The sequence below is a fragment of the Nicotiana tomentosiformis genome, chromosome 12 (genome assembly GCF_000390325.3).
Source record: "Nicotiana tomentosiformis chromosome 12, ASM39032v3, whole genome shotgun sequence".
Classification (NCBI taxonomy): domain Eukaryota; kingdom Viridiplantae; phylum Streptophyta; class Magnoliopsida; order Solanales; family Solanaceae; genus Nicotiana; species Nicotiana tomentosiformis.
This window is the reverse complement of record NC_090823.1, coordinates 60,580,897-60,600,384: the sequence shown is the minus strand read 5'-3', so window position 1 is coordinate 60,600,384 and position 19,488 is coordinate 60,580,897. Positions and strand designations below refer to the sequence as shown.

At 40.6% G+C, this 19,488-nt stretch overlaps 1 protein-coding gene across 1 annotated transcript; it reads left to right on the top strand.

Annotated features, from left to right (window-relative positions):
• The first annotated feature begins 11,744 nt into the window (after positions 1-11,744).
• Positions 11,745-14,486, top strand: LOC138902725 (uncharacterized). The gene is made up of 4 exons (XM_070190619.1): positions 11,745-12,360; positions 12,445-12,642; positions 12,752-12,936; positions 14,136-14,486. The coding sequence occupies exons 1-4, from the start codon at positions 11,745-11,747 to the stop codon at positions 14,484-14,486; spliced, it is 1,350 nt and encodes a 449-aa protein (XP_070046720.1).
• The last annotated feature ends 5,002 nt before the right edge of the window (positions 14,487-19,488 follow it).

The following is a 19,488-nucleotide window of genomic DNA, read 5'->3' as shown; positions in this document are numbered from 1 at the left end:
GAAGAAGTCTATTGCAGAATTTGTAGCCCAGTGTCCTAATTGTCAACAAGTAAAGATCGAGCATCAGAAACCCAGTGGATTGATTCAGAATATAGAGATTCCTACCTGGAAATGGGAGGTGATTAATATGGACTTCATTATTGGATTACCTCGCTCTTATCATAAGTTTGACTCCATCTGGGTGATAGTTGATTGACTTACAAAATCTGCCCATTTTCTGCTAGTTAAGACAACTTACACGGCTGAAGATTATGCGAAGTTGTATACCAAGGAGATTGTTAAGCTTCATGGTGTGCCGGTATCTATTATATCAGACCGAGGAGCTCAATTTACGGCTAACTTTTGGAGGTCTTTTCAGAAGGGTTTAGGCACACAAGTAAATCTCAGCACTGCATTCCATTCGCAGACTGACGGACAGGCTGAACGTACCATCCAGACGCTTGAAGATATGCTACGAGCATGTGTTCTAGATTTCAAGGGGAATTGGGATGACCATATGGCACTTATAGAATTTACCTACAATAATAGCTACCATTCCAGTATTAAAATGGCCCCGTATGAGGCACTATACGGGAGGAGATGTAGATCACCAGTTGGATGGTTCGAAGTCGGTGAGACAGAATTATATAGGCCAGATTTGATTCACCAAGCCATTGAGAAGGTGAAAGTGATACAAGAGCGACAGAGGACGGCACAAAGCAGGCAAAAGTCTTATTCCGATGTCCGACGTCGTGATCTGGAATTTGAGGTTGGTGATTGGGTTTTCCTAAAGATCTCGCCGATGAAGGGTGTTATGCGTTTTGGGAAGAAGGGTAAGTTGAGTCCGCGGTATATTGGGCCGTACAAAATTCTTCGACAAATTGGACAGGTTGCTTACGAGTTAGAATTGCCATCTGAATTGGAATTTGTCCACCCGGTATTCCATGTATCTATGTTGAGGCAATGTATTGGAGACCCTTCTCGGGTCGTCCCTATTAAAGATGTACAAGTTACAAAGGATCTATCATATGATGAAGTGCCAGTGGATATATTAGATCGACAAGTCTGCAAGCTGAGAACAAAGGATGTAGCTTCTGTCAAAGTATTATGGAGGAACAAGAATATAGAAGAAATGACATGGGAAGCAGAAGAGGAGATGAAATCTAAATCCCCTTACCTATTCCAGAGTGAAGATAACGAGGATGCCGGGGGAAAGAAGGACGTATTATAAGGTGAAACGGCTCTATGAGGTAAGCAATAGCTTGTGAATACTCTTTTTTTTTAATACAAAATGGTGATATGCAGATAATGTACATATCCATAATGCTTTGTATAGTCTTTTAAGGCCATAGGTTGGGTTTAACTACTTGCAAATTTGGCTAGTGTCCATTTTAAAGGGGAAACTCAGCCGGAAATCTCCGTCGGAATCCACGATGAGTTAGACACCCCATAAACCCTTACATTCGAGGATGAATGTTCCTAATGGGGAGAGGGTGTTACAACCCAAATTTGCATACCATAGATCACGCCGTAAGTTAGTCGACGTAAATCCAAGAAGATATTATCTTTGAGATGATAAGAAGTTAATCCTATTGGTCTTAAACGATACAAGGGTGTATAAGAGTGGTTAACAAGTATTTGAAGTTAAACTAATCAAGGATGTTATAACCCGTATTTTTGGGTAACACTAGAGGTGATTAACTGTCCCAAGAGGTCTTGTTTTAATGTATTTGAATCATATAATATCCGTATCATAAGTCTTGAAGTCAAGCGAGTTATGAAACAAAAGTCGATAAAAGTTGTGGCAACTTAGGTTTATAATTTTACTTAAACTTTAGGTCCAATGTTACTGCATTTTTCTCCCAATGTGCTTGGAATTATGGGGTGATCTACCTATGAAATTGAAGATCTATGAGTCTAGTTTCCAACGCATTAAACCATTTGTCGATACGATCTCGGAATAGAGAGATATTCACGTTTTCGCGAGAGTGCGCCAAGCTGCTCTCTATGGGGCCCACAAAGGCGGTTTAAGACATATGGACATATATAAGATACCTCAACCCCGTTTTAAGTCATTATTTTTCAGTATATTCAGACCTTATAACCCTAAAAACAGTCTCTCAAGGTTCTCTCATGATCCAAGACCCAAACAAAGGGCAAACAACACAAATCAAATGTCGGGAATCCCGTGGCGCTAGTAAGTTTCTTGTTCTTCTTGTTGTTGCTGATTTTTGTGTTGTTCCAGCTCGTGTGGGAGGTTGTTTTAAGTGTTTTATGTCCTGTAAATACACCTTCAAGTTTTTAATATCAACCCTAGGTGATTTCAAGTCTTCTAAAGTAATTCTAGTGCCGAAAAACCCGAATTAATTGCTAGTTTCGCTTCCTTGTTCTTGTGGCAGAATTGAAGGGATATTTCGTGGAAAATTAAGGTCAAATTGGAGTTGTTCTTTCTGTTTAAAGGTAAGTAACCTCTTACTCTATATATATTTAAGATTATCCAAGTTGCAGCTAAGTCGTTGAAGCTAGAACTTGTGAAATATATATCGAAAGGCTTAGTAGTAATGTTGTTGGTTGGTGGACTGTTTTGGAGGCTCAATATGATTATTAATGATGTTGTTTGGGCTGTTTGGTGATTGTATTGACTTGTGGGAAGTCATATAAATAGGGGAGGTGCTGTCCGTTTCATCGTAAAATAGGTTGTGGTCGATACATAATAGTTACGACGCTTAAACGATAATGATAGTGTCATTTCTCTTATTGTAGACTAAGGAGTCGTGATATTTGCATAGCTTGAGGTTGGGCAGTATATACAAGGTATGTGAGGCTATCCACTTCATTCTTTTGCACTACTCCAATTGTACATAATGTATCGAACAAGCTCCCAAAGATACTCTACTCTTAGAAGCTAGCAGTACTTACATTGCTGCCCTTCTTATGAAACGATTGATATTGATGTTACTTCTTTTATTCTTATATTATCAATTTTGTTGGTAATTCCTGATTCTTATAAGATTCTTGATGAAGAGTTAATCCTAATAATGTGTACGAAGGATACCGACCTTACGTCACTCCGAAAGGTTCAAAATGTCATTCCAATAAGTCCAGCATGCATCATATATATGTATCTATTTTACTCTACCGAGCTGCGCTATAGTCGGCCGGGTATGGCACCTATTGTGCAACCACTGATCAGTTGGGTTTTGCCGACCTCCACGTGGCCTGGTACGACTCTACCGAGCCCTATGATAGCCGGGTACGTTTTACCGAGCCTATTACGGCCGGGTATGATATGATGATGATGATGCCCACAAAGGCGTATGTTTTAAAAGTTTATGTATATATATATGTATGTATTATGTATTTCATGTCAGTAGCCCTCAGAGATACCCAGATGTCACAATTTATATATTCCCTATCACTGTTTATATTATTGTTCTTACTTATGCTTTCCTGCCTTACATACTCTGTACTTTATTCGTACTGACATCCTTTTTATTTGTGGACACTGCATGTCGTGCTGCAGGTCCTGATAGATGGGTAGACGCAGCTCCCCCATCACAGTAGGCTATCCGATTCAGCGGTTATTGGCAAGATCCCTTCTCCGGAGTTGACGTGGTCTTGGTATGCATTTTTGTTATAGACATTATGGGTAAGTCGGGGCCCTATTCCGGCATTGTTGTGGCACTTATGTTCTTTTAGAGGCTCATAGACAGGTGTCGACTCATGTATGGTTTGGAATGTGATGTTGGGCATATTTCGATATGTGTTGATGTTACTTTACCCATGTTTTAACCGCTTTTTGATGCTATTTGATCTTTAAAATGCCCAACATGGTTTAATTATTGGTTTGATGACTAATTAAGTTATGTGTGACGATTTAAGGTGTTCGGAGTGCAAAATATGAAGAAAAGGTGGTTTAGCCAGAGGAAGAAGGGTTGGATGCGTCGCATCCAACCTAGGAAAACATCATCCTGCGTGCAACCTTAGCAGTGAAGTTAGGCCATAGCGTTCGCCATCGCGTGCGAAACTGGGAAGTAGAAGAGAAGGCTGGATGCGTCGTGTCTACCCTAGCATGCGAAGCTGAGAAGTGGAGGACGAGGTGGATGCGACGCATCCACCCCAGCATCAATCCCTGTAGCCAAGTCGGATTAGGAATAGGAGAGCTTTGGCCCACGACTTTTGTACGCAATATATAAGCTAAAAAACGCCTCTTTTAGGTTATCTAACATATTGGGAAGGGGGGAAAAAGCCACGACAAAGCTGTGGAGGCCGGAATTCATCAAGTTCCATCTTTCTCCCACCAAACTTAGTAATTTTTATGTTTCTTTATATGATTTGTTGTTTGGCTACCATGTCTATGTGGAGCTAAACTTCACGTTCTAGGGTTGTGGTTCTTTCATGACTATTGTTATTCGGATATTGATTTTGACTTCTTGATTTATCATATTAGTTTATTTATTCAATCTTGCACTTAATTATTTAATTGCTTGATCACCAATTGAATATTATCTACGAATCTAGAATTGAACTCGAAAGTGGGAATTCTATATTGCATATAGGATTGAGTAGGGCAAGTTCTTGAACTCGGGCATCGGGGAACGGATTCGTGGTTAGGATAGACATATACCTAATTGCCTTGCTTGGTTGATTTACAGGAATTATAAATGCGTTCTTGTTGATTCTAACTCCATAGACATATAGGCGTTAGGTTAGCTTGAATAGGCGAGTAAGAACTCGACAGATTCTTATGAGCATTAACCCCTGTCAACCAATAAGCTAGATAAATTAGTCGGTCAATTCAATTGAAGAATACAATAGGATTGTTAGATAGCCCATAACCCTAGATCGTTTTCATTACATTGATATCATTAAAATCTGCTCTTTCTCTGTTCAAAGTTTATTATTTATATTTTTCTTATTTAATTAGTTAGAATAAAATATTTTTAGATTTAATTCTTGTTTAGATAATTAGGATAGTCTAATTTAGTTAATAGCTAATCATAAGTCCTCGTGGGTTCGACATCCGACTTTTAGTCACTTTATTACTTGACGACCGCGTATACTTGCGTGAGTGTGTTTGGTCGCAACAAGTTTTTGGCGCCGTTGCCGGGGACTTAGAAATTAGCTATTTTTCTAGATTAGACATTTTTTTTATCTATTCATTTTTTTTAGTTTAGTTAGTATTTGTTATTTATTTTAACATGGCATCTTGGAATGAAAATTATTCGAATGATGGTTATTCTTATTTTGATGATCCTTGTCCATATTGTGGAAGACCCCACTGGTGGAAAAATTGTCAGAATATTCCCGGGACCGATTTGTGCGCACAATCTCAATCCTTTGAGTGGAATATTTGTAATATGTGTGATGGTCAAGATGGCCATTGGGATGGTTGTCCTAATCCTGTTCATCCTTCTCTGAGCCCTTATTATGATCTTTCTAATGATATTTCTGAGTTTGATAGGGGCAATGAAGTGCAGGATATGGAGCCTGATGCATATATTAGGGATATTCTGAGGCAAGTAGCAGAGCAACAGGATGAACTCAAAAAAGATATGAAAAGAATGAGGGCAGCAATCACAAGAATGAAGGCCAATATGGAAGAATTGAATGAAGAGAGCGAGTACCAGCAAGAGAAAATTTTTGAAAAAGAGGAGATTTTGAGCCAAACTTGGCTGGCAGAACAGGCTGAAAAGTTAGAAATATATGAAGCTCAACATGAGGAACTTACTGATGGGATGAGACACTTTATAGAGGGAAGATCTAAACTGGGACAAGGGATCTATAAATTTGTCACTACTATTCACGACTTGCAAGATAAATTAAATGCAAAGGTTGTTGCGTCTATCGCCCAACAAAATAGTAATGAGTTGTCAGAAGCTGAAAAGGAGCTTATACGCCAAATTGAGGAGCTAAAAGTGGAGAGCCAATCATTCGAGCATATTTCTGTTGATGATGCCCATGTTGAGAAAAGTACACTAGAGCCATGCGAGGTAGCAGATAATGTTATATTTGAAGACTCTAATGTGTGCACATATGAGGATATAAATAGTAATACAATTCTAAAGTTGGGGCATGTTGGTCCTCATTCTAAACATTTTTCGACATTGTATTTGGATGATGACATGGAAATCGAATCATCTAAGCCTTTGGAGGAGTCAATGGAAGAGGAACATGATGCCTATATTTTTGAATTTGTCATGCCAAAAAGCAAAAAATACATTCCTCATCTAAAGGCCGAGAAGTGTAGAATGAAAAATTTATTACTTGGCCTGGTTATCTTTGTAGCCCCACCACTGGAGCATAGCCGCAAACTGGATGCCATGTTAGGGGCTCAATTCATAAGTTCGAGGTGGAGGCAAAAAGTGATTCACGTCGTGCCGCTACGTTAAATCAGGCGCTTGTTGGGAGGCAACCCAGCGTTACTGCTTTCTTTTATTTTTGTTTACTTTTTATTTTATTTTATTTTTATTATTTTGTAGTATTTATTTTTGTTTTGTAGGATTATGAGCATAGGAAGCAAAGCCATTAGAAGAGTGCAAAAGCGAGCTAGATGGTGAGGACTAAGTGTGGGGTGCCCACACAAAGGACGATGCCTGGGGGAAGTCTGAGTACCTCGTGAGCCGCTATTGCTTCGGCCTTTGGCCTACCAGGGAGTCTCGTTTACCCTCTTATTATTTATAATGTGCATTGAGGACATTGCAAAATTTTAAGTGTGGGGTGAGGAGATCGTTTGGATAAGTTTCTGTGCTATTTTAGCTTAGTTGTAGTACTCATTCTTAAGTGTAGTAGCTTTTGTGAAGAAAAAAAAAATGAAATTAAAAAAAAAAACGAAAAAGTAGAAAAATTGGACTTTTCCCGACGATTGATCTCCTAGACAGTTTTCTTGAGGGATTAAAGTCTAAACAAAAATTCAAAATATGTCTTTTAGCTTTCTTTAGGTAGTAATAATCCCCTGTGGTTTTTCTTTGTGCCTCGGTTCTTTTCCATGGGATGTAGTTTGAACCGGGTAGTTTTTTTCTTTCCGAGTAGATTAGGAATTTAGGGAATAAAAGGAGCAAGAATGATGAACCTAGGCGCCCTTGACTTGTTTGATAGTAACATATTTATACTTTCGCATGTGTAGTATCTTCTGTATGATTTGAATTTATTGATGATGCCTTGTTAAATTGGATAGCATGTTTTGTGGCGCCTATGTCTCGTTTACATGACTTATGTTCACCTTGTGTTTAATACTTAATATCTCGTGGCTCCGTGAATACTTGCATTACTTGAGAGTCGGAATGTGATCGTCCTTAGTGAGTCATGTGCCATGTGTGGTGAGGTTTTTTGTGTTGTCCATGTATTGTACTTGTGTCTAGAACTTGCCCGGTATGTGAGTTGAAGCGAAATTTTAGGTGATGCTCGGTTTGAAAAATGATTTTAGGATTTCTTTGATCTTTTTGAGCTTATTGCTTATCACAAATAAAATCTATCCCTAGTTAACCCTTTTGAGCCTGTAGACCTTTTATTTGGTACCCACATTACAAGCCTATACCCTTTTTATTCTTAATTGACATTGTTTTGATCCTTTTACCTCTTAAAGCACTTTAATTATTAGATGAGCGCTAAAAGAAGTAAGAAGGGACTAAGTGTGGGGTGACTTTTGAGTGGAACCAATGAAAGAAAGAAGGGTGCACTTATTTTGTAAAATAATACACCACTAGCGGAAAGTGAAAAAAAAAGAAGAGAAAAATCTGGAAAAAAAAAGAAAGAAAAATATAAATGAATAAATTGTTATCTTGTTCTTGCTAGTGGGTATGAATTAAAGTAGTGCTTAAAGAAAAAGGGACTGTTTTGGGGGTGATATTGTTTGTGAAATTGAAGTGGTGTTGAAGAATTTGCGCTTAAAGTAATTTTGTGATGTATTAAAGTGCTTAGGAGGGTGAGTCACTATTCCTTAAATATATCCTACCCGTCCCTTAGCCCACATTACAACCATGAAAAAGTCCTAATTGATTTTAGATCGAGCGAGCTTACATTAGTAGAGATTTACATTAAGGGCAAGCATATGGTACCAATTGCATGCATGTGACTTCTTTGTGAGAGTGAGCGATTTTCTTTGATATATGTTAGTCATTAAAATATATTTGATCATGAGATTCGAATGTGTGGATTGAACTCGCTCTCTTGTTCTTGTTGTGAGGGTACATGGTTTCACGAGGGATAGGTAACGTTATTAGACTTCTCTATGATGTTGGGTGTTCAAGCCATGAGTACATAGTGACATTGAGTCGGTTTTTGAGGTTAGGATTGTTGTGAGCATGTTGTCTTTGTTCGAATATGTTTAAAGAAGGGCATAAGAAAAGGGAAGGGCATATGATGCATATTCTAGAGCCTAATTGTTGCAAATAACCACGGTCATAGGTGCAGTGTGCTTTGAATGATAAGAGCTTAATTTTATTTTGTTTACTATAGTGATGGTTTGTTCGAGGACGAACAAAGGTTTAAGTGTGGGGTGGTGATGTTGGGCATATTTCGATATGTGTTGATGTTACTTTACCCATGTTTTAACCGCTTTTTGATGCTATTTGATCTTTAAAATGCCCAACATGGTTTAATTATTGGTTTGATGACTAATTAAGTTATGTGTGACGATTTAAGGTGTTCGGAGTGCAAAATATGAAGAAAAAGGTGGTTTAGCCAGAGGAAGAAGGGTTGGATGCGTCGCATCCAACCTAGGAAAACATCATCCTGCGTGCAACCTTAGCAGTGAAGTTGGGCCATAGCGTTCGCCATCGCGTGCGAAACTGGGAAGTAGAAGAGAAGGCTGGATGCGTCGCGTCTACCCTAGCATGCGAAGCTGAGAAGTGGAGGACGAGGTGGATGCGACGCATCCACCCCAGCATCAATCCCTGTAGCCAAGTCGGATTAGGAATAGGAGAGCTTTGGCCCACGACTTTTGTACGCAATATATAAGCTAAAAACACCTCTTTTAGGTTATCTAACATATTGGGAAGGGGGAAAAAAGCCACGAAAAAACTGTGGAGGCCGGAATTCATCAAGTTCCATCTTTCTCCCACCAAACTTAGTAATTTTTATGTTTCTTTATATGATTTGTTGTTTGGCTACCATGTCTATGTGGAGCTAAACTTCACGTTCTAGGGTTGTGGTTCTTTCATGACTATTGTTATTCGGATATTGATTTTGACTTCTTGATTTATCATATTAGTTTATTTATTCAATCTTGCACTTAATTATTTAATTGCTTGATCACCAATTGAATATTATCTACGAATCTAGAATTGAACTCGAAAGTGGGAATTCTATATTGCATATAGGATTGAGTAGGGCAAGTTCTTGAACTCGGGCATCGGGGAACGGATTCGTGGTTAGGATAGACATATACCTAATTGCCTTGCTTGGTTGATTTACAGGAATTATAAATTCGTTCTTGTTGATTCTAACTCCATAGACATATAGGCGTTAGGTTAGCTTGAATAGGCGAATAAGAACTCGACAGATTCTTATGAGCATTAACCCCTGTCAACCAATAAGCTAGATAAATTAGTCGGTCAATTCAATTGAAGAATACAATAGGATTGTTAGATAGCCCATAACCCTAGATCGTTTTCATTACATTGATATCATTAAAATCTGCTCTTTCTCTGTTCAAAGTTTATTATTTATATTTTTCTTATTTAATTAGTTAGAATAAAATATTTTTAGATTTAATTCTTGTTTAGATAATTAGGATAGTCTAATTTAGTTAATAGCTAATCATAAGTCCTCGTGGGCTCGACATCCGACTTTTAGTCACTTTATTACTTGACGACCGCGTATACTTGCGTGAGTGTGTTTAGTCGCAACAGAATGCCTTGTCGGCTGATTTTTGTTGTATAGTCTTTCATGGCAGCATGGTAGCTCGTACCTTATATATAGTTTCTTGATAGTCTTGTCGTCCCATGTTATGTATGTTCATGACATTATCTTTCATTGTTGGATGTTCATGATCCATGTCTACTATTTATATTGATCTTGTCGGCCCTTAAAAATAATAAGGAATGTTATATAAAATGTACGTTGGTGCTCGGCAAGTATGGCCCGAGTGCTAGTCATGACCCTCAAGTTGGGTCGTGACAGGCAGGGCTATTTTGTATAGAGATTGTGGTATTATGGTAGAGGTTGTTATACAGGATCCCCAACATAAAATTTATAAATGTTATTGAAAGCTTTAAATAAATTTGCTATGGTTTTAATGGCTACTTAAGCTCTTTTATTGCTTCCATGATTCATCACATTCATGTTGTACTTCCAATCCTTGAAGGGGTGTTTAGTTTTCATAGAAGTACTATTCGACATGTACTAACGTCCCTTTTGCCGGGGCGCTACATCTTTAATGGGTGCAGGTGGTTCCATAGCAGGTGGATTTGATCAGTGATAGTGGTACACCCTTTTCCTAGCTGACTTGGTGAGCCCCACTTCATTTCGGGGTCGTATATCTTTTGTTCCTTGTGTATTATGCTTTGAGGTATAGCCGGAGCCTTATTTCCGGCACTACGATAGTACTCTTTTTTATATATTAGAGGCTCTATAGACATAGTGTGGATTGTATGTTGGTGTCAGCAAAGTCAAACTAGTAATGTTGTATTTGTATCATTTGTTCCGCTTCAAACTATGAAAGTGTGTATTTTGAGACTACTAATGATGTAACTAATGTTAATGAATTTGTGTTGCTCACATGATCTTCTCCCGGTCTAGTTAATGAAATATATCTTCTCTTTATTCATTGGCAAGTTTGAGTAGGAGGTATTGTATAGGCTTGCTCGACCAGGTTATCTCGGATTGAGCACCGGTTGCGCTCCTCGAGGTCGGGGCGTGAAAAGCTTGGTATCAAAGCCTAAGGTTTTAAGTGTCCTAGGATGTCTCGGAGCCATGCCTATTAGGGTCCTTCTTATCAGTGTGTTGTCAACCACATCTATAATTAGGAGGCTACTTTGGCATTTAGGAATAATACCGTTCTTTGATGTTCTAGATCGTGCGATAGAGCTAATTGTAAGACTGTTCGTCCTCTAACTCGTGCATTGCTCTAATATTCAGTATATGGCGCCTAGGAAGAAAGCAATAATTGGCCAAGGAGCCAATGCCACCCCAGAAATGGCAGTTGATTCTACACCTGGGGATGCGGGTGAGCACCCGAGGGGAGAGGATATTCCCCCAGCTATTACACCGCCTGATTCTACTAATCCTGCTCCGACTGCACCAATCCCTACTCCTAAGGGTGCAGCTATTCCACCTCCAGCCCCAGCTTCAGGTCTCGGTGTTTCTGATGGGGATCTTAGGAGAGCCATATAGATGTTGGCTCAAATAATGGCTTCCCAGGGGATTCTGCTAGTTCCAGGGTGAACAGGTTTCTTCAGTTTGATCCTCCAGTGTTCACGGGTATTGATCGTGAGGAGGACCCCCAAGACTTTATTGATGATATGCATAAGACCCTCAGAGTTATGCGTGTTACTGAGACGGATGGAGTGGAGTTGGGCTTCTACCATCTGAAAGGGGTGGCCTATTCTTTGTTTGAGATATGGGAGGACTCCCGTGAGGAGGGGAGCCCTCCGACTAGGTGGAGTGAGTTTGTCGACGCCTTCATTGACCATTTCTTGCCTTCCAAGACTAAGGCGGCCCATACCGCTGAGTTTGAGAGCCTAAAGTAGGGTAGCATGAGTGTGTGGGAGTACCATATGAGGTTTGCGTGCCTGTCCAAGTATGTCATTTACATGTTTCCTACTATGGAGGCAAGAGTGTGCCGGTTTGTGCAGGGCCTCAACCCCTTGGCTATCAATGAAGCTGCTACAGCTGCCTTGAATTCTGATATGAACTATAGGAAGATGGTGGTATTTGCTCAAGCCACAGAGGCCCGTAAATTAAAGAATAGAATGGAGTCAAAGGGTAGTAATAAGGTCCGGTCCGCGGGTAACCTGGGTAGTTCTTCCGGTGGTGGTGGTGATAGGTCAGCATTTAGGCAAGGGCCATCCCATTCCTTTGCTCAGTCTTCGCTTAGTGCACTACCATCAAGGCCCAGTCAGCAGCAATGGAGCCATTTCAGGCCTAGTCAGGGCAACAGGGGATCCTACCAACAGGGTCGGGCTGGAGGGAGATTCCAGCAGCAGCGGAGGCCCCCATGCCCTAGGTGTGGGAAGATGCATTTTGGGGCATGCTTCATAGACCATCCCATATGCTATGAGTGCGGTATCATGGGACACATTCAGAGGGATTGCTGTTTGTCACGCCAGAGTGTAGGAAGGGGTACGGCGCAACCAACCAGTTCTGCAGCTACTATATCCGCAGCACCTCTCCTAGCTCAAGGCACTCCAACGCCCGCAGAGCATGGTGCAGCTAGGGGTGGTACCCAGAATTTGGGAGGGCCCAGCAGGTTTTATGCTATGAGGAGGTGTCAAGATTCATAGGCTTCTCCAAATGTGGTTACAGGTATACTGATTGTCCAATATCATGATGTATATGCTTTTATTAATCCTGGTTTCACTTTGTCATATGTCACTCCCTATGTTGCTATGGAATTTGGGATAGATTCAGAACAACTTCATGAGTCGTTCTCTGTATCTACTCCAGTTGATGAGTCTATTATGGCCGCACGGGTTTATAAGGATTGTGTTGTCAAGATGCGTGGTTGAGATACCATGGCTGATCTCAACGAGTTAGGGATGGTTGATTTTTATGTAATAATGGGGATGGACTGGCTTTATTCATGTTTTGCTGAGCTTGATTGTCTAACCAGAACCATTAGGTTCAATTATTGAATGGAATGGGGATGATGTGGTGCCGAAGGGTAGGTTTATTTCTTACCTTGAGGCCACGATGATGATCAACAAGGGGTGTATCTATAATTTTGTCCTGGTTATGGACACCGATGCTGAGGCACCTACACTTGAGTTTGTGCCAGTGGTGAATGAATTTCCAAAGGTCTTTCCTGATGAGCTCCCTGGGATTCCACCAGACAAGGAGATTGATTTTGGGATTGATGTGATGCTAGGCACGCATCCTATATCTATTCCACCATACAGAATGGCACTACCAAAATTGAAGGAGCTAGAGGAACAATTGAAAGATTTGTTAGAGAAGGGTTTCATCCGGCCGAGTATGTCACCTTGGGGCACACCGGTCCCCTTTGTAAGGAAGAAGGATGGGTCACTGAGAATGTATATTGACTATCGGCAGCTCAACAAGGTAACGATCAAGAATAAGTACCCGTTGCCAAGGATAGATGACTTGTTTGACCAACTGCAGGGTGCTAAGTACTTTTCCAAAATTGATTTAAGATCCGGGTATCACCAATTAAAGATTAGTGAGCGAGATATTCTGAAAACAGCTTTTAGGACCCGGTATGAGAACTTTGAATTTCTGGTGATGTCTTTTCGGCTAACAAATGTACCGGCAGCTTTCATGGATCTTATGAATCGAGTCTTCAAGCCTTTTCTTGACTCCTTTGTGATAGTGTTCATTGACGATATTCTTGTATATTCACGAAGTCGAAAGGACCATACTGATCATCTCACGGCAGTTTTGCGGACTCTATATCAGCACAAATTGTATGCGAAGTTTTCCAATTATGAATTTTTGCTTGAATCTATTACATTCTTAGGTCATGTCGTCTCTAGAGAAGAAATTAAGGTTGATCCGCAAAAGATCGCAGTTATGAAGAATTGGCTGAGGCCAACAACTCCAACAGAGATTCGCAGTTTTTTTTGCTTAGCTGGGTATTATAGAAAGTTTGTGGGAGGTTCTCTACTCTCACCTCCCCATTGACTAAATTGACGTAGAAGGTAGTTAATTTCTAATGGTTAGATGCTTTTGAAAAGAGCTTCCAAGAGTTGAAATCAAAATTTACTACGGCACCGGTGTTGACCTTATCGGAGGGTACAGATGGGTTTATAGTATATTGTGATGCTTTGAGAACCAGACTAGGGTGTGTATTGATGCAACATGGCAAGATTATCGCTTATGCTTCTAGGCAACTCAAGAATCATGAGAAGAACTATCCAACACATGACTTAGATCTTGCGGCGGTGGTATTTTCATTGACGATTTGGTGTCATTATTTGTATGGGGTCCATGTGTATATATTCATGGACCATAAGAGAATTCAATACATTTTCAAACAGAATGAATTAAATCTGGGGCAGAGAAGATGGCTTGAGTTACTCAAGAATTATGACATCGATGTTCTATATCATCCAGGGAAGGCTAATGTTGTAGCGGACGCTCTTAGCCGGAAATCTATGGGTAGTTTGGCTCACTTGGAGGCATATCAAAGACCTTTGGGCAAGGAAGTTCATCGGTTAGCTAGTATGGGGGTTCTTCTTACTAACTCTAGTGAAGGAGGGGTAATTGTGCAAAATAGGGATGAATCATCGCTGGTTTTGGAAGTCAAGGAGAAGCAGTACTGTCATGCCCCAACATCGGGGAGCATGATCGACGCTCAACCGAGTGGACCCGATCGAGTAAGCCTATAAACCTTTCCTGCCTGACTCATTCATAATCCAAAAAAAAAAGGATCACATCACCATTTGTAAAACAAGGGAGAGGTCAGTTATATAAATATATAAACATTTCTAGTTCATTTTCATTATAAACATTATGCCATAGTTAAGTTTACAAAATACAACTTGGTGCAACGACCAACCCAACATATATACATACATACATACATACATATATACATGACCCACATAAACCTCTACAGAGCCTCTAAGGGTACAAAAGAGCAACATGACAATGCCGGCAACAAGGCCCCGGCTATACCTCAAAATATGATAACTTATACATAAGAAGGACTACATGGCCCCAGGAAGAAATGGGGATCACCAGGACTGCTGTGATGAGTGTGAGGGAGAACACCACTATCTGCGATCAGCGCTATCTACGATGGAACCACCTACATCCATTCAAAGATATAGTGCCCCGGCAAAAGGGGCGTTAGTACTGTCGAATAGTACTAGTATGTAAGGCAAACACCAATCTTAGTAGAATGAACAGTGAAAATAAGAGAAGGCAGTCATAACAATCAATAAGTACTTCACAAAAATACAGAGAATCACCAAGTAAGGATCACATAATTTCCAATTCAATCTTTCCATCTTTTTAGGTTAATAATCTTTAGTGCCAAAGCCACAACTCATAATGCCACCGTGTTTTTACACGGAGTCCGGTCTCGGCCCGACCGGCTAAGCCATCCCAAGCGAGACATATCCATATCCACAATGTAAATCAAAAATTTCAACACAAATGCCACCATGTGTACAGCATGGCGTCCGATCTCAGCCCGATCGGCTAAGCCATCTCACTTGAGACATAACCTCTTTCAATTATTCACTCAATTCACATCTCTTTCCCATATTTCATTACATGGCACAACAACCTCTTTTATTAAATAGTTCTTGGCACTTTGGCACATTTTACAATTCAAGTCTTTCCCTTTTCATTCGTTCAAGTAGCACCATCATTCATGTCGATAAGTACCATCACATAAGGCATTTCACACATAAGGGAAGGAGCTTGGAAAATCATAGTTACGTTCTCAAATAGCATGATGACATGGTAAACATTTAAAACATTTAGGGAACATGAACCTTCCAACCCAACACACTAAGGCAAACAATTCTAGTATGATCAAGTCGGAACTTGCACCAAATATTCGAAAACCAGGAGTTCGATTGTAGGAAGAAAAGAGTTAGCCATACATAACTCAATTGCACTTCTTTAGACACTACAATTATCCAGAACCCTTAGAGACCTCAATCTACTTTTGCAATATACAAATTGAACCCAAAATTAGGAAAATGTTCATAGTTATAGTACACTTTTTATTTTTCCCACACACTTTATCACATGCATGCAAGATAAACCACTCTCATACCCATGAAGAATTACCCTAGTACCCCATTATAGCTATGTTTGAAATTAAAAGCTTGGGTGATGAAATCTAACCTTTTTGGATGAAGAAATTGGGTGCTCTACTTGAGTATTTCCAAGCTTTGAGTGATAGTTGAAGATTGATTGATGAAAATTAGGCCCTCCCTCTAGAACCCTTTCTCTATCACACTAGAAATATGAGAAATGAGCTTCAAAATGGACTAAAGGGGTGTTTTAACGGAATGGGGTCGGGTTTTAAATTAAGAAAATGGGTGCCCCAACACAGGTCTGCAGTCGCATATGCAACCGCATAATGGTTATGTGGTCCGCAAAGTGAGCGCATAAATGGCCCTTAGGGGCCTAAACTTACGGCCCAGGTATGCGACCAATATGCGGTCCGCATATTCGTTCTGCGGTCGCATAATGCACCGCAGGACTCCCTCCGCAAAAACCCAAGAGGGGTTATGCGGTCCGTATATCGATTATGCGGTCGCATAATCGACCGCAAAACTAACCTCAAGTTGGCCAAACTTACTGCTTCACTCTGCGGCCATTATGCGGTCCGCAGAGTGATTATGCGACTGCATAATAGGCCAAAGAATTTCTACTATAATAATGCAGAAATCTATCTTGGCACCACGAAACCTCGAGTTTTTGGTTTAAAATTTTTTTACGGGTCCTTACATCCTCCCCCACTTAAGATCATTCGTCCTCGAATGAGGATCAAGGTTTGCTTAACATAGTTTCAGTTGTACCACATACTATCTGCCTTAAATTTGCCTAACTTCCTAATTTTCTGAAAATTTTGCCAGAGTTTCCTTTGTATTTAGGCCTATCCACCTGTCAGAGAGCCCCCGAAACACACCTTAGCAACATATATAGAATTAAATGACACAACAGAATGCAAAATAACACCAACCGAAGCCTTATAGGGGGGGCATATAACTAGAAAGTAGTGCCTTTATATTAGCCGAACAAGTGATACAAAATATTGGGGGGGGGGGGACAACTTTATAGAGTTATTACATGGCTATTCAAATAAATGAGGGTACTTCTTTTTAATTTCATTCTCGGCTTCCCAAGTAGCTTCTTCGACTTGCTGGTTTCGCCATAATACCTTTACGGATGCAATTTCTTTGTTCCTCAACTTCTGGACCTGTATATCAAGGATAGCAACCGGAATCTCTTCATATGATAGTTCTTCACTAACCTCGATGGTCTCAACCGGCACAATAGCGGACGGATCTCCAACTACCTTCTTCAACATGGACACATGGAATACCGGGTGCACTAATGACATCACAGGTGGTAGATTAAGCTTGTATGCCACCTGACCTATCCTTTGAGTAATTCTATATGGCCCGACATACCTCGGACTTAATTTTCCTTTCTTTCCAAACCGCATGATCCCCTTCATGGAAGATACCTTCAAGAATACCCAATAATCTTTCTTGATCTCTAAGTCTCTGCGACGAACATCTGAATAGGATTTTTGATGACACTGAGCAGTTTTTAACTGCTCTTTTATGATCTTAACCTTTTCCATAGCCTGATGCACAAGGTCTGGTCCTATTAGTTCAGCTTCTCCAACCTCGAACCACCCAATCGGCGATCTATATCTTCTACCATACAAGGCCTCAAACGGCGCCATCTGAATACTGGCATAGAAGCTGTTGTTATAAGCAAATTCTATGAGCAAAAAATGATCATCCCAGCTACCCTTCAAGTCAAGCACACAAGCACGCAACATGTCCTCAAGAGTCTGAATAGTCCACTCTGCTTGCCCATCAGTCTGAGGATGAAAAGCCATACTAAGATTTACCTGCGTACCCAAACCTTGCTGAAATTTCTTCCTGAAATTAGCTATGAACTGGGCCCCTCGATCGGAAATGATGGAAACAGGAGTGCCATGAAGCCTGACTATTTCCTTGATATACAATTGAGCATACTGTTCGGCGGTGTCGGTGGATTTAACTGGTAAGAAGTGTGCTGATTTTGTGAGTCGATCAACGATCACCCAAATTGAGTCAAACTTATGCGGAGTGCGCGGTAACCCTACTACAAAATCCATGTTGATCATTTCCTATTTCCACATTGGAATTTCTATACCCTATGCTAACCCACTTGGCCTTTGATGCTCGGCCTTCACTTGTTGACAGTTTGAACATTTTTCCACAAAGTCCGCCACACCCCTCTTCATGTTATTCCACCAATAAACTTCCTTGAGGTCGTGATACATTTTTGTAGAACTTGGGTTCAAGGAATACCTAGAAGTATGAGCTTCTACCATGATTCTTTCTCGAAGACCATCTACGTTTGGAACACATAGTCACCCTTGGTACCGTAATGTACCGTCATCCACGCCAAGAGAAAAGGCCGTAGTCTTGTGTTTATGAATCCCCTCCTTCAGCTGCACCAACACTGGATCATTGTATTGCATCTCCTTGACCTACGTCACAAGCGATGATTCCGCCCTATTCCGCACAATCAACCCCCTCCCCCCTTCATTAGAGTCTGCAATATGAACCCCCAAACTGGCCAACTGGTGAACCTCCCGAGCCAAGGGCCTTTGACATGCCTCCAAAGGAGCCAAACTACCCATATACTTCCGACTAAGAGCATCCTCCACCACATTAGCTTTCCCCGGATGATACAAAATGTCGATGTCATAATCTTTGAGCAATTCGAGCCACCTTCTCTGCCTTAAATTCAATTCCTTTTGCTTAAAATATATTGAAGACTCTTGTGGTCTGTGAATACATCTACATGCACTCCATACAAATAATGACGCCAAAGTTTTAATGCAAAAACCATCACCGCAAGATCTAAGTCATGTGTTGGATAGTTCTTTTCATGATTCTTAAGTTGCCTTGAAGCATATGCTATAACCTTACCATATTGCATTAATGCAAACCTAAGACCGATCCTTGAAGCATTGTAATACACCACAAACCCTTAGGTACCCTCTGTCAGGGTCAATACCGGCTCCGAAGTCAATCTTGATTTCAATTCCTGGAAGCTCCTTTCACAACCATCGGACCACTGGAACTTAACCGCCTTCTGCGTCAACTTAGTCAATGGTGAGGCAAGAGTGGAGAACCCCTCCACGAACCTCCAATAATACCCAGCCAAACTAAAGAAACTGCGAATGTCTGTTGGAGTAGTAGGTCTAGGCCAATCTTTCACCGCTGCAATCTTTTGAGGATCAACCTTAATTCCTTCTCTGGAAACCACATGACACAGGAATGTAACAGATTCAAGCCAAAATTCACATTTTGAGAACTTTGCATACAATTGGTGTTGATGAAGAGTTTGCAGAACTGCCCTGAGGTGATCTGCGTGATCCTCTCGACTTCGTGAATACACAAGGATGTCGTCAATGAATACTATCACAAAGGAGTCGAGGAATGGCTTGAAGTCTCGATTCATAAGATCCATGAAAGCTGCTGGGGCATTTATTAGCCCAAAAGACATTACCAAAATTTCAAAGTGCTCATACCGAGTTCTGAAAGCTGTTTTTGGAATATCCTGCTTCCTTACCTTCAATTGATGGTTCCCGGATAGCAAATCAATTTTGGAGAAGAACTTAGCCCCTTGTAAATG

What these genes read in the sequence shown, in the direction of transcription:
- LOC138902725 (XM_070190619.1), top strand. Translation starts at nt 11,745, where the DNA reads ATGGAGGCAAGAGTGTGCCGGTTTGTGCAGGGCCTCAACCCCTTGGCT. An exon ending in GCATGGTGCAGCTAGGGGTG is followed by an intron (nt 12,361 to 12,444) that starts GTACCCAGAATT and finishes ATGTGGTTACAG; the next exon opens with GTATACTGATTGTCCAATAT. An exon ending in TGGTGAATGAATTTCCAAAG is followed by an intron (nt 12,937 to 14,135) that starts GTCTTTCCTGAT and finishes ATTTTCAAACAG; the next exon opens with AATGAATTAAATCTGGGGCA.